At 38.5% G+C, this 15,379-nt stretch overlaps 1 protein-coding gene across 3 annotated transcripts in view; it reads right to left on the bottom strand.

Moving 5' to 3' along the window:
- The window catches only part of PARD3B (par-3 family cell polarity regulator beta), a 394,146-nt gene that overhangs the window by 186,718 nt on the left and 192,049 nt on the right, over positions 1 to 15,379 (bottom strand). For all 3 annotated transcript variants that reach the window (XM_038141819.1, XM_038141820.1, XM_038141821.1), the window contains exons 11-12: positions 9,309 to 9,494; positions 3,193 to 3,363 (exon numbers count right to left, since the gene is read on the bottom strand). In XM_038141819.1, coding sequence (XP_037997747.1) covers positions 3,193 to 3,363; positions 9,309 to 9,494 — 357 coding nt within the window. The remainder of the gene's footprint in view (positions 1 to 3,192; positions 3,364 to 9,308; positions 9,495 to 15,379) is intronic.

The raw sequence follows: 15,379 nt of genomic DNA, 5'->3' as shown, positions 1-15,379 counted from the left end.
ATTGTCTCCTCTCAAATGAGAAACTTGAGAGAGCTCTTCAAAACTGCAGTCTGGTTTTGCTCACCATGAAATAACAACATCCAAGCAATAACAACCATTAAGAATGATGCACAAAAATGAAGATTTTTTTTATGACCCACAACTGGCTTCATTCAAATTCTCCATCTGGGAGGGCAGCTTGTGACATTGTCAACACAAGAACATGGGCAATGCCAATGGTATTTTTCTGCCAGCCAGCTGGTTCCCTTCTCCCCGAGACTGAGTGCATATGTTCTGATGATCACACACTAGAACAGTTTTGCAAGTAAGAAGTTACACCAAACTCCCAAACGCAGGTCTTCTGGCTAGCAGCTAAACAAACTCCTGTCACACCTCTAGTCAGCTTTTCTTTTGAGACATTTCCTACCCCCCACCCCCATACATGCCATAGTGCCTAATTTATTCTCCTGAGCAGTTGCTCAAAGGAAAAAAGTTGGGAAAAAAAATAAAAATAAAAATCACAGTTTCTAAAGCTGGGACAGACCCAGAAAGACATTTCCGTAGTCATTACTCAGGGAAAACCAAAAACCCACACAGGGGAAATATTATGGCTAGTTTTCAAAGCAACCTTTATATGTTCTGTGATTTTCTATCTGTTTTTTTTGAAGTGGTATCCAACTGGCTTCTATTTTTAAACTGCATGCTCATTATGTCAGCAAATGTTATACTAAATATACATATTTTAAAATTCCATAGTCACATCTACAGAAGAAATGTGTGTATCTAACCCATGGTATTTTTAACATGATGCAAGAGGCTTGATGTATTGGCAAGTGATTGCCTGCAAACCAAGCCATAAGGAAGGACAGCATGTTACACCTCCTTGCAACCTGTTTTTCAAGCTTAATAACAAAAATAAAATAATGTAACTTTAAGAAAATCATAATAAAATACTGATAGAATAAATACAATGAAAATAAGCATAATAAAATGGAAAAATTGTGCCTCAGAACGAAAATCAGGGCTGGGATGCTCATGGTGACAATATGGCTTCAAGTTTAAGCTTAGTGGACAGGCAGAATGTGTAAAATTCTTTTTTCCTTAGGGCAGTATCAGCCATTTGAAAAGGGTATTTTCAACCTCCATACAGAAACACACACCCACCACACAAACACTGACAGCTGTATTTCCTCTTAAAACTGCAGTCTTTAGTTTACATCAGCGTTCTTAGGTTGTAAAGCCCACATTTACTGCTTTTTAAAACTATCCACTGGAGACACAGTGGGATAAGGAGCCTTGAATTAACAGCAACAACAAATCTGCTTTTCCAGCTCTTTGATAAATGACACAATCAATATCCCAACAACTGATCAGTAACCAACCTAATTCGAGTATTCAGCTTATAAAACATAGCTGTCATGGAAGATCTCCATTAGTGTCCTGCCCAATAAAAACAATAATGCATTTCTAAACATATTCTCCTTCTGCCAAGCTGAGATGCAGTGCTCGGGTAGCTGTTTTGGGGAAAGGGAAGAATGGGCACCAACCCATTTCTGCTGTGGTCTCCAGACTCAAATGGAATTACGATTGAACGCAAAGACTACCCTATAAAAATTAATTCCTGTCTAAAATGAATTTGATTCAATCAAGACCTCATTATGCATTCTTCATAGGGCATGAGTCAAGATTATTTACCTCCTTCATACATCTGGATAATATTCAAAACTATACACTTAACTGTAAAAAGCAGCCTCATACTTTTACTAGGTCAATCCGATATTTGATTGGAAGCTTTTTAAAAAGAAGTAGCTTCAGCTTTAGCAGGATTGAACTTTCTTTGAATGGGAGCTATCTTTCTTATATCCCAAAAGTGCACAATAAATATAGCATATACTTCATAATTCTTCCTTACAGCAGGATGCTTTCACATACAAAAGGAAAGCAAAAATGTGTTTCCCTCTAACATCTTCCAGAATTGCTAATGGATACTTTTCATATTTTCCTGGCACAATTGACATCATGAGGCTTTTCCAAAGTGTCTTCCCAACAAAGTAAGAGTGTAGTATTTGGGAAGTCATATATTTCTAAATCCATTTCTCAATCAATAAATCATGGTAGTAAATTACATAGAAAGTTATCAGAAAAATATTTAAGAGTCAATTAAATTACAAGACACCTGCATCCTCTTCCTCCCTCTGAAATTTTATGCAAATACAGCCAGAAACATGATTGTTTATAAAATGCTCCAGTAATGTTCATTAAATAAGAAGCTTGAAATATCTTGGAATTCCATAATGAGATTTATTACAACCATTTACACCCCAAATCTACTTTTACATACTTTCATTTTAAAGAACTCTACAGCTATTTAAAGATTTTTAAAATATTTGCTCAAGGGTTAAAAATAAAACAAGGGTGATTAGAAAAGGCAGACAGTACACATGTATATTATCTCTGTAAAGATGAGACAAGAGTGTGCGTATGTGTGTGCATACACGAATGAAACAGGGAGCAAGGGAGATCATAAAATCAATTTTTTTCAAAATAAGAAGTGACTGGCAAACATCAATTTATATGATGTCTAGAAAACATAATAGTTAAAAATGTCTCTCTTTCCTTATTTTGTTACCTTACTTAAATAGATTTTATCTTAATCAACTCAGAAACCCATCCTGAAGAAATCTTCATCTGACCAGGATAAGTAAAATATTTAATATCTTGAAGGTCAAGAAAAAAAAAACCAAAAAAACAAGACAAGTCCAGAAAAACATACTCAAAAAAACCTCCAAAACATTAAGTACTAATGAAAAATAAAAAGCAAGAGTAAAGCAAAAACTAAGATATTCAGGTCTCTGATTATAACAACAAATGAAATCAGAATAATTTAAATTGCCTGTACCCCAGCAATTGCCTTGAGGACAGTCAAAACTACATCAATATATTAATCCTAAATTAACTTTTTTTTGGAATCCTATTTTCTTTTGTTCTAATACTTGTTCAATCAAAATAAGAAGCAACTTTTAGTCTAGTCTCAACAAGACTAGCAAGACCAGGTGATATTAACTAGAAACAATTTGTGAGTCCTCTCTCCAGGGGAGAATTAATTCTGCCAGGAGAAGCTCTCTGTGACCAAGACTTCAGCCATCATCTCTAACGAGCAAAACCAGTGGGACTGGAACAACATTGATCTGATAAATGCATTTACTGCCTCACCTCTGTGTGCACCTCCAGCCTGCGGAGCACGACCAGCTGGATCCTGCCCCGAATGTTGCCCTCCATGGACATGGAGCGCCTGAGGGTTTCCATGGCCTCGTGGTTGGACTTGCCCAGCAGCGACTCCCCATTCACGGCAACCAGCTGATCGTTCACTCGCAAACGACCGTCCTGCAAGCGAGAAACAAAGACAATTTCAAAAAACCCAAGAATTATTAAGCAGAGGTGCTACATACGGGAAAGCATGATGCAGACAATCAGACACTGCTCCTATAACATAATAAATAAAAGACTGGACAGTGCCAGAAATAACTTTGTTTCCAGTAATTGGCGATTGTCTCCCTCTATTCACCACATTTTTGTAAAGAGTCCGTACTGCAAATATAAACATAGCATAGACGTTCATGCACAGACTGCTGCTTTTCTTGCATTTGCAGTTTATTTGTATCAGTTAAAACAATTAAATAATTAAGTAAAACCCAAACCAAAATAATACAAACCACAAAAAAAATGACCCACCCACCCCATCCTCAAAAGAAGGGCAAAGTTAGTTTGAAGGGCCCACACTATAACTATTAGTATCCACACTGCAACCACACAGGAGTGCTACAATGTATTTTTCATGCATTATTATTTGCTATTAAGATCTGGTAAAAAATAGCTCAAAAAAAAATTTGTCTTACAATCTTATTGGTGTGTATCTTGTCCCAATCCTTATACCATCTCATGGGCCAGTGTCCTCAGTACAGAACGGTCACTAAAATTTAAGCATCCTTACTAATTAATGCTATCCCTATTTTACAACATCCCAAACTGCTGCCAATAACAAAATTAAGGTTGAGCCATATCAGGTAATCCATACTTTGAAAAAGTAATTCAGCTTCATTTGCCAAGGTGACATTTGTAGGTGTAATAAAATTGTGGACACTGCTGTTTTGTGATTTAGGAGTCCTATTGCTGTTGTCACTATGATCTGTGATTTATTTCTTTTCATAAAACAGCATGCCACGGATGTTTCCCTCTTTAACCAGAAAATAAGGTCTATTTCATTGAGACAAGAATTTCTTTCAAAGCTTGTCAAGTTCACAATTATCAGGCTGGCATCAGACCTCAAACAAGGAGGAGAAGAAGTAAGAAACCAAAGACATCTGATACAAGGTGGTGAAGAAACAGTAACAGGGAAGATCTTGCACAGAAATACAGTGCTTGGTTGAATCTGATTCACAGGCTCAGCACAAACTCTTCATAAGGCACTCATCTGAACAGTTTACACATTTCATGCATCTGATAAAAACAAAATATATATACTATCTGGTTTCTATTTTTTTTCTGTAACTAAGATGTTCAATTCACTATTCTGCTACTGCTGCCAAGTCTAAGTCATTTTTGAGTGAGTTACAGTAGCTGTGACACACCCAGCTTTATTAAGTGTTATTTTTGTTGGAACTGCATATCATCATTACTACAGCAGAGTACAGATAACCACAAAGCTGAAAAAAACAGTATATAACAAAATCAAAAATAAACTAGGATGGACAAGAAGATGGAAAGAAATAAATAGGAGATGAGTCACTCAGAGAAGGAAAATTAAGAGAAATAAAACTTTTCTTGAGAGGGTGTGGGAATGGAGAATAGAAAACGGAGAGGCCATTTGGAAGATATACTGAAACCTCTCCCACCTCTCTGCTGAATATTTTCTGCCAACTTAGATGTACATACAGTCAAAGCCAGTAAGTTAGCCTCATCCTTTCTCTACATACAAATGATGCCAACACAAGAGTTTAAGTTTAGGGAGACAAGAGTTAAAATTGCTGAACCAAAAATTTTATTATTTGCACATGTTATAATTCCTCTGTGTCCAATCAAAATTTGCTGAAATTAATGGAGCTATTCAGAACAACAGGAGTTTGAGGGGAAAAAATATTTTTTGTAAATTTCTGTAAAACTTAAATTTCACAGGTCCTCCTGTCCTCCCCCTGTGGTCCTACAGTTTCTTGGATTACTGTTTTTCCTTTCTGGGAAAAAAACTATTATGTATTAAATATCTGTCAAAGTTTGTTTCTAAAGTCTATAAAAATACAGTGCCAAATGCATCTTGTCACGACTACACCAGTTAAGTATGCAACTGTCCTGAACACAGTACACATTTTTAAATAAATCACTGACCCTCACAAGGTTCTGTATTGGCCCAATTTTTAACTTTCCTTGTAGTATTTTTGTATGAGGCTTCATTTATATTTTAATTACATTACTTCTTAAAAGGCTTCTTTTGATACATCCTCTCTTCTTGCCCCTCTATTATGTGCAGCATTTAAATGAAAAATTCAACTTGAATTTGACACTGCAATTGTGATAGAAGAAAAAAAATGTGACTCATTCATAAATATTGATCAACCACACTTGCTAAGTCACCTGTACAAGCCAGGCTGGAAGACAGCTGAATGCTGTTTTCACACAACAGACAGAAGTTACTTCACAGAAAAACCTTTTGCCTTTTTAGAGACCAGGGAAAAAAATCCCCACGTCTAAACAGTTTCCAAACACAGATTTTCACATCCCTTGTGTTATGGCCTGGTTTGGAAGCCTGAACTACATGAAAATCTGCTTGGCTCAAAACAAGCTAAATGTTGTTTTAACACGTTTCTTCTTTCATCTCTGAGAGGTAGGTTTCTTTGTGGCTTGAGCAGGAAAACAACATTTGGCACTTCAGCAGAACAGTTTTCAAATGCCATCTCTGGAACTGTGAGGGAGCTATTCTAATAGAAGCTGATGTTATTCTTCCCTCACTTATTAAAAAAATGCTGGTTTTTTTTTATGACAACTCACAGCAAGGGGCAGAATCTACCATCACATGGCTGCCATATTCTTCACAGTCATTCACAAGACTCTCACTATTTACAGTAGAGCAGGAAGATATAATGCCATGATCTTTAGAGACTTATGTTTTTAATCAAGGCACAATAAGCTATTTCCCTTATCACATCAATGACATTTCTGTCAGAAATGCCCTAATGGCAATTATTGGAACAATCCAATTTCCCCATCCATTGCACACAACAAGCAATGTTTATTGCGGCGCTCAGAAGGACCAAGGACGTTTGAGCGACACCATTTTCATTTGAACAAATGCACACAGAGAAAATATTATATTATTTCTTGTAATGACTCTGTTTCATTTCAGCTGCAGTGGAATGCAAGTACCTGATCTTCAGGAAGGCATTGTAAGTGAAAAGCTAAGATGTCTTGAGGTGAACAAGGCTGAAATCCCCAAAGTTAGGGAATAACAATGCATTTAAACTCAGTCAAATGTTCATTCTCTTCACATGAAAGGCTCTGCATAAGTAAAAATATCAAGTATTCCAGTAACCTCTTTATCTTAGGGATGTTAAAAAATAGATACTTCAAAATTACAAAAGAAGTTAAGAAGGGACATAATGGTTCAATCAGCAAATGCAACTGGTTTTGCTCCTGCAGGACACAGTGTTAGAGTACAAACCTGGAACTTCTAAGGCATTTTTATTTTGTTTGATTTTGTAGGCAGAGCATTAAAGAGGCCTGAGTCTTACTGTAGCAGGTATGATGCTACATGCATTAACATTTTCTAAAACCTTTAGCGAGGACAAAAGAAAAATCATAAAAGATAGAATTAAATACTTAAGTTTTTCATTATGATTTTTAAAATGTCCCCTACTACACTTTGCAATGCTACTAACACATTAGAGCTAGATTAATGTGTTAATATTTATAAAAAAAATTAGCCTCTTTTCAGACCTTGGATCAAGCCAATACCAAGTAATGGCAACAAAAATGATGGTCTGCATCTCACAGTCTACTCTTCATTCTAAGAAACATATGGGTAAAAGAAATTTAATGTCTCAAAACCTTTATGCAGCATTAGAAGGATTGAGCAATTACTTTATCAGTGAAACAAATGTGTTGAAATTCGATGTATTACATTTTTCTTCTTCTGAGGACAAGCAGTGACTATATAGGCAAGGGGATAAAGTTCATACTTCTATTAGCATGATACACCAATACTGAAAAAAAATTTAAATTCTAAATGCAGAAGTGATGAATAGTGAAAGAATTCTCATGTCAGTGAGATTAAGATTTCCGCCTGTGACAGTTTCCCAAGAAGGCACTGTACACTGAAAAGCAAATGCACATGCCTTAATCCATAATAATCCATTTCAGAGAATACCAATGAATAGCATGGGAAAAGGCTCTGGACAACTACCAGCTGGAAAGAAAGGCTTTTTATTTCAAAACTTGCTCCAAGAAGAGATTTAAAATAAGGACAATAGGACGACATCTTTAAATATTTATGCACAAATATGTGCACACTTTTTAACTTGATAAAAGAAATTTTATTAATTCTTAATACCCACTGATTAGGTTATGTTCTATGTAAAGGTCATTAGACAGAAGAAAGCCAGCTGTTCTCCAAGCATTACACAACAGTAGACTGAGTCTTAAAACACTGCCAAAATGACTGCATTCTGCGAGCACTTGCACACAGGACAGAGTCTCTGAACAGTTCTGGTTGAAGCCAGAGCCTCAGCTACTGTCTCATTTGCTCTGGAACCTACATTCAGATCCATTACTGCAACACAGGTCTAACTGCTAGAAGGGTTATAATGAGGTAGAATGGAGAACAGGTCACTCGACTACAGCCATCACAAGACAAAATAATCTCCCAGTCAGGATGCCTGTTCACTCAGGGGTGAGCATGCAAGTCCTGCTTTAGTAGTCTGCAGGCATCTCAAATCAAAACTAACTGCTCTGGAATGAGTTGCTGTGGGGGAATAGAGACTAGCAAACATACAGAGAAAAGGTTGTCTTATGGGTCTGTGATGCAACAAGTCAGGCAGCCAGCCCACCAGTATGCAACACAGCTCCACAGCTTGGCTATTCAAAACAAGGAGTTTATCCATGGCAATGCGCTGTCGCTGCAACTGATGTGGACACGGAGCTGGGAAAACAAAGAGGGCAGCCTCATTTCCACAGTAAAATAAGTCGTACTCTGCAGGAGACATGCACATGAATTGAGTTTATCCAGCCCTAATTTGGCCAAATGTGTATTAACTCAGTTCTGGTGTAATCCAATCAGATGAAAATCCAAGCTTTGAAATAACTGTGAGACTAGGAAAGGTAAATAACAGAAGCAAAGAACTATTTAACATTCTTATGAAATCTAAAACCTTGATTATTGCTACTTACTAGCTGCTGTAAATAGATGATCATTGAAGTTTTAATGCTGTGAATTGTCTTACTCAGCAAGCTGATGTCTGTAGAGCAATTTACATAACGCTGAATTAAAAGGTATTTTTACAGAAGAGAGAACTGCAAGGAATTGCTGAGATAAAAGACAAAAATTACATTATGGTTCTACAAGTGTTTAACATACTAGCTCTGAAAGATTAAGTAATTTGTTTCCAATTCAGAGAAGTTACCTTTTCCAAGTTTTATTTGGGGCAAAAGAATGCACTCAACAGATTTCCTAAAGATTAGACAATAACTCAAATACTTTTTAAAAATAAAATATACAACAGCCCTTGTACAGTGCTTAGAAGGAACAGAACAACTCATAATATTGTCGTTTACCAATTTATTATTACCAATTCAATCCACCTCAGGAACAACTGATAACTTCTGCACAACTGATGTCAAGCTCTGCCAAGACACATTTTTAATACAGTGATAAAAATACTCTGAATAAAAAAGGAAGAAAATTATGAGAGTTTTTTATTTACAGGCACAGTTGTAGGTATCAACTTCTCTGTCACTGAGCCAATCAAACTTTTCCTGTAGGCTGTGGGGAGGCTGGAAGGCATCCTCTACTCATACCTATCCTTATCCTTCTTCCCCTTTCCCCATTTCCTGCAGCATCCAAATGTTCCCTAAGGTTTGCATCAATTCATTTTCACTTTGGCAGATTTTGTTGCTTCGCACACAACCCCAGAAACCACAAGACAAAATGTTAGATTTGTAGTTCACCCAAAGGAATGAGTGACAAGGGTATTCGTACCTAGAATGATTCTCAAGTGAGATTCAGCCCTTAACATAGAAATGACAGTATTCTAACACATTCAGCTCCTGATGTGCTTCTTCCATACCTTAAAAGCGGCACCTCCGTGAATAACTGATTTGATGAAAATCCCAAGATCAGCTCCTGTCTCCCGAGATTTGTTGCCTTTCAAGCTCACACCAAGTCCAGCAGAGCCAGAATCATTCAGAGGAATCTCAAAGGTCAGCTGCTCTGTGGTTTCTGGAGAAAAAATACTGCAGTTTGGCTCTCCTTTCTGTTGGAAAAAACAAGCATGAAAATAGGGGTGATAAGTTGGCATGAGTGGTGTCCACAGAACTGCACAATAAGAAATAGTTCTCTTTTCCAGAAAATAGCTCATAATCAACAGTGCATTTAGCTGACATTTTGTCACAAGATCTGGCTTAAAATGTTATTTTTAATGATACCTGGGAATATGCTTAAATAGAAGGTAAAATAGCTTAGTTCCACATGATATAAAACTAATGTTGCAGCAGAATGTAGAAAAGACATTTATACACAGCTGCATTAAAAATGTAAGCCATAAAACTCTCAACATCTTTACATGCAGCTCACAAACTCTAATGACAGTTATACTGTTAAATCCCATTCCCCCTTGAAAATTGAGTTTCATCCTTAAAAAATTATCCTTCCCTTAAACCTGTCTGCAGAGCAAAGCTGGTGTAACAAAAGCAAAGGTGAAAATTGAAAGCACAGTAACTTATTCTGCACTAACTCCCTTAGTACATACTTTGATTCCACAGAGGTTTGATTGCTACTTTTTCTTTCTGGTATAGGTTAATCCCAAGATTTTCTCTAGATTAGAGAGCTGTTTACAAGACTGTCAAGTCAAGCATACACAGCTACAGAAGATCAGAAAGAACTTTCCTTCACTGTACACTGTATCTGCAGTTTTGCAGGGCTGTCTGTTGCTGGGCAGAGGGGAAGGGGGTGTGGTTGTCTTTCTAAAAGCAGGTAAAAATTATAAAATTAAATAAAAACAAAGTTTTGCCTGAAATATTTATCTTGGCACACCTCAAAAATAAAACAAGGAGAAGGAGACCTATTATAGAATGAAGCGTGAAGTGTTCATGGAAAGTGTTAGTGCAGAATGTTATGCAACATGTTCAATTTCATTCCATTTCTCATTCTCCATTTAACTCTAAAACAATTAATAAGCTTTTTTTCTTGTCATTTGGACATTTTCTATTCTTTGAAATAGTAATATTAAAAAATTAATAGGAAAAAAAACTATGAAAAGGAAGCACACAGACAATTACAAGTTGAAAGATGACTGACTGCTGCTTCCAAGGGCATCAAATTGTCACATTAAATTATCAAGTAGAGGCCAAATGCAAGGAGTGCAGTAGCTGGGCCAATCCTCCCTCTCCCCAATGAGAGACCACCTCCAGGGCCTAAGCTGCAGCACAGACAGTATCAATGCAATTGTCAGCAAAGTTGCCAGCAGTACAGATGTGTCCTCAGTAGCTGGAGTACACCTGTGCATTCAGCTATCATGCTGTCTGATCAACACAAGTATGACCCCAGAACTAAGGGCAGAAATTAATATCCTGAAGAAACAGTAACACCTAAGTATACTTGCATCTATTCCAGGCACCCTTTCACTGATGAGGAGCAAGCACTGGTTAAAGAGGAACCACATCAGCCAGAAACCTGACTATCAAACTCAGTCCCAATATGCACCATGTTTAAATTTCTCCTGGAATGTAACTACATGACATTAAAGCCAATACAGTTTGCCTAACTGCCAAATATAAAAATGACATAGCACCAATACTGACAATTGTCTTGATACCAGCATTCATCTCCAATAGCAAAGTTACACATCTGTGTTTCTGTTTTTGCTCACCAGAAGTACAGAGTTCTCAGCTACATACACCTGTCACTTCTATTTCTTAGCTTTGGATATGGACATCCTGAACATAACCCCCCAAAATCTATAGATTTGTAACAACTGTGAGCAATACAGAATGATAACTTGTAAACACTCCTCCTCTGACTTCAGAAGCATCAGTATAAGGAAAAAAATTGCTACTGGCCTTCTAACATAAACATTTTGCGTTTAACTTTCTCAAGGTTTAAGAGAAAAGATTTTCTGCCAAACCTTTTCAACTTGCACATATTCTTGTCAATTGATTCCAAACTCTTAGATCAGAACTCTACTCAACTGGCACATCCTGTCAAGAATTGGACAGAAGCAATTCTTCTGAGGGTGTCAGACATGTGATGACTCCTGCCTTTAGGATAGGACTTGGTATTACTTTCCTGTTTCCCTAGGCAAGCAGTTCCTGTGTGTTTCTGCTCTCCTTCCACTTTAATCTGTGATATCTGCATCAGATTTGCCCCTTCTCTATGTCAATACTGTGCTTGTGTCTTCGCCCATATCCTGAGAAAAGCAGTGAGGGGGCAAAGGACAGGACATAAAGCACAGGACATAAAGCTCCTGGTGCTCCTGCCTGTCTTAACCAGAGCAGTCACAAACTGCTTTTTAGCACTATCTCAGTACAAACTAGGATTTCATATAAAGCTGAATTTGGTCACCCAACAGAGCTGTTTAGTGTCCTCCATTTCCCAGCTTCCTTTACCATAATTATGCTGTGCACTAGTGCTTGTTAAGTAACCTACCATACCACACTATGTACGCCCAAATGTGTTCAGCAAGACTCCAGACAAGTACAGCAAACTTTTGTCAGTATTTAATTTCCTATGTTTTCCTTAGTACTTCAATTGGAAACTGTGACATTTGTCCACCATTTTCCTTGCTACAAAATTTCTAGGAAATAGATCACTTAATCATATCAAAACGTCAGTAAACTTAATGTAAGCTGCTTTTACCTATTACTGGAGAACTCTCTAATATTTTTTTAAGTCCTTCACAAGTTTCTTGTTCAACATAGTCCAATCATCCCAAACATCTCTCCTTTTCATTATTTACATTCAGCACTATCCAAAGACCCAGCAAAAGCTGTTTTGAAAATAATATTGAGCTTTGTCTAACAGTATTATCAAAAATTTGTTACCCATGATAGAGGCTGAAAGTCAATTCAAAGATTTCACAGGGATGGGTAAGAATAAAGGAGATGCATTATCTACAAGTTCTATGATTAATTCACTGTAAGGAAAGTAAACTCTGTCTCTACTTCTTTAAAATTTTCCTCAGCTCCTCGTTGTACAGCATCTGATAGTAAATGCCTGGTAGTAAGTCTACATCAGCAAGACTATTTGACAAATACAGAACTGAAAATTTTATTTGTTGGAGAATGTGAGAAGCAGCAGAAGGGAAGAAAACCAGAGGAGAAAAAGGATGAAAAAAACCTAGAAGCTGGATTTCATCCTATACTTTCTAAATGTTTTCAAATAATTATCCTGATCATAACGTTCTTCCCAAGCAATACCTTTTCACTGATGACAAAAAGAGCTCCAGCCATCCTTAAGTTAACAGCTCATCAATTAACTGCTTCATTTGGGCAACTAATTTAATGAATGATGGCCTCTGTTCCTAGAATATGCAGGTATGAATACTAAATGCTGACAGTGACTCACAGAGCTGGATTCCTACTGCTTCTATTTCCCTGACTTTGCTAAAACATTACCCCAAGACATTAATACTTTACAATATAGCAACCACCATCAGCTGAATTATGGTCTGGTAAAGGAAACCCTCTCCAATGCACTAAACCTTGAATTCTATTAGAAACACTTCTTACCTCAAGATCATCCTAGAATCTGAACTCACTCAAACACAGAATGAATGAAATGAGCTACAACACAAGTTTGTTTGTAGCCTGGAAAAAACTTACAGCTTTATGTTATAAATTATCCAGTCAACAACCACATAATGTATTTTCCATAATAAATGTGTAATACCGCAGCAGTTCAGGAATTAAATGATAGTATAGCACTGAAGCTATTCCCTACAGCAGACATAGGAAAGTAACTCAATTGTAGCAGGATAAACAAGAAATCTTCACATAAATCGAAGTCCAGATAGCTACGTGGTGATCCCTCAGGATGGTTAGAGCTTTGAGATGGCCTGGCCTACAGACTCTGGGACTTGCACACAGTCCCAGAGTGGGTAAGGTTGGAAGGGAGACCAGTGGGTCATCAGGCCCAATGCCCCTGCACAAGCAGGGTCATCCAGGAGCACATAAAACAGGACTGTGTCCAGGTGGTTCTTCTCCAGTGAGGGAGACTCCACAACCTTGAGCTCCCTCAGCCTTTCCTCATAAGAGAGTTGCTCCAGTTCCTTGATCATCTTTGTTGCCATCCTCTGGACTGGCTCCAGGAGCTCTGTGTCTCTCTTGTGCTGAGGAGCCCAGAACTGGACCCAGCACTCCAGATGTGCCTCACCAGGGCTGAGCAGCGGGGCAGGATCACCTCCTCTGATCTGCTGGCAATGCTCTTCCTAATGCACCCCAGGATCCCACTGGCCTTCCTGGCCACAGGGGCTTCACTCAGGGGCTCAGGAACAGCTCATTGTCCACCAGGACCCCCAGGTCCTTTCCCACAGAGCTGCTCCAGCAGGCAGTGCCCAGCCTGTGCTGGTGTGTGGGGCTGTTCTTCCCCAGATGTGGGACCCTGTACTCACCTTTGTTGAATTTCAGAAGGCTTCTCCCTGCCCATCTCTCCACCCTGTCAGGGTCCTTCTGAAGGGCTGCACAGAACTTGGGGGGATCAGCCACTCCTCCCAGTGAACCTGCTGAGGAGGCATCTGCCCCTTTGTCCAAGTCTCTGATGAATAATGGGCCCAGTATTGAACCTTAGGAGACACCAAGGCATCCGATGAGACCCTGTGCCACTGCTCAGCCAGTTCTCAATACTGTCCACTCACCCAGTCCTGAGCTGGCCTGTGAGTAAGTGTGAGAGACAGTGCTGACAGCCTTGCTGAAGCCGAGGCAGACAATGTCCCTCATCCATCCAGGTACTAGTTTCATTGTAAAAGACAATCAGGTTAGTCATGCATGATTTACCATTAATTCATGGTATTCATGATGGCTACTCCTGATTACCTTCTTGTCATCTATGTAAACTAGAATTCCCTGAATCCTCCTTCTTGCCCTTTCTGAAGATTGAGGTGATATTTGTTTGTTTTCTTCCAGTCCTTGGGCACCATTCCCGACTGCCACAACCTTTCAAAGATGATTTTGAATGGCCTCTACAGCTCTCTCAGAACTTGTGGATGCATTGCATCAGTGTTTATGGACTTTTGGATGTCAGGTTTGCCCAGGTGTTTTCTAACCCAATCTTTCTTGACCAAGGGAAATTCTTTCCAATGTTCCTTTACCCTTGTTTCCCAGGTCAGAGAATCCCAAGGGCTGGCCTTGTCAATGAAGACTGATGCAAAAAAGGTGTTTGGTAAATCTGTCTTCTCTGTATCCTCTGTTATCAGGCTCCCTGTTATGTTTAGTAATGCCCCCACATTATCCTTGGGTTTTCTTTTGTTATGGATGTATTTGAAGAAACCCTTCTTGTTGTCCTTGACATCCTTGGCCAGATTGAATTCCAGATGGGCTGTGGCCTTCCTTATCTTGTTTTTACTTACTCTGACAACCCCTCAATATTCATTCCAAGTGATCTGACCCTGTTTCCATCTCCTATGTATTTCCTGCTTAGGCTTGAGTAATGACAGGAGTTCTCTATTCATCCAGGTCTCTCGTTCCCTTTGCCCAATTTCTTTCTTTTAAGAGAGGTACATTGAGAGAGGAACACTCTAAAGTATTAATAAAATTTACTCAGCAGAGACACAGATTGAAGTTAAAACCAAAACAAACATCCACAACCAAAAAACTCCAACACAAAACTGAAAAACAGCCCAACACTTCAAGAGTCAGTCTCCACTGTTTATTTTGTCCTTGCTAGGCAGATCCTTCCTTCAGCTTTGCTAAATCTTAGCTGTCAGCCCTCAATGGCTTCTACAGCTGCAACAAGCTCTGAACAGTCCCCTCCTGATAAATACATCTCTGCAGCCTAGTGATGTTTGTTCTCTAATATTTATAATAGTCTGCCAGCCACAGCTCCTGTTCAAAGCTCCCTCCTGTTTGCACCATCCAGCACGCCAGGCAGCTCCCCACCTGTCTCAATTGCTTCTGAAAGGCAAAGACCTCCCCTCTCTTTCCTGAA

Source organism: Motacilla alba, chromosome 7 (assembly GCF_015832195.1).
Source record: "Motacilla alba alba isolate MOTALB_02 chromosome 7, Motacilla_alba_V1.0_pri, whole genome shotgun sequence".
Taxonomy (NCBI): domain Eukaryota; kingdom Metazoa; phylum Chordata; class Aves; order Passeriformes; family Motacillidae; genus Motacilla; species Motacilla alba.
The sequence above is the reverse complement of the archived record's forward strand: the minus strand, read 5'-3'. Positions and strand labels throughout refer to the sequence as shown.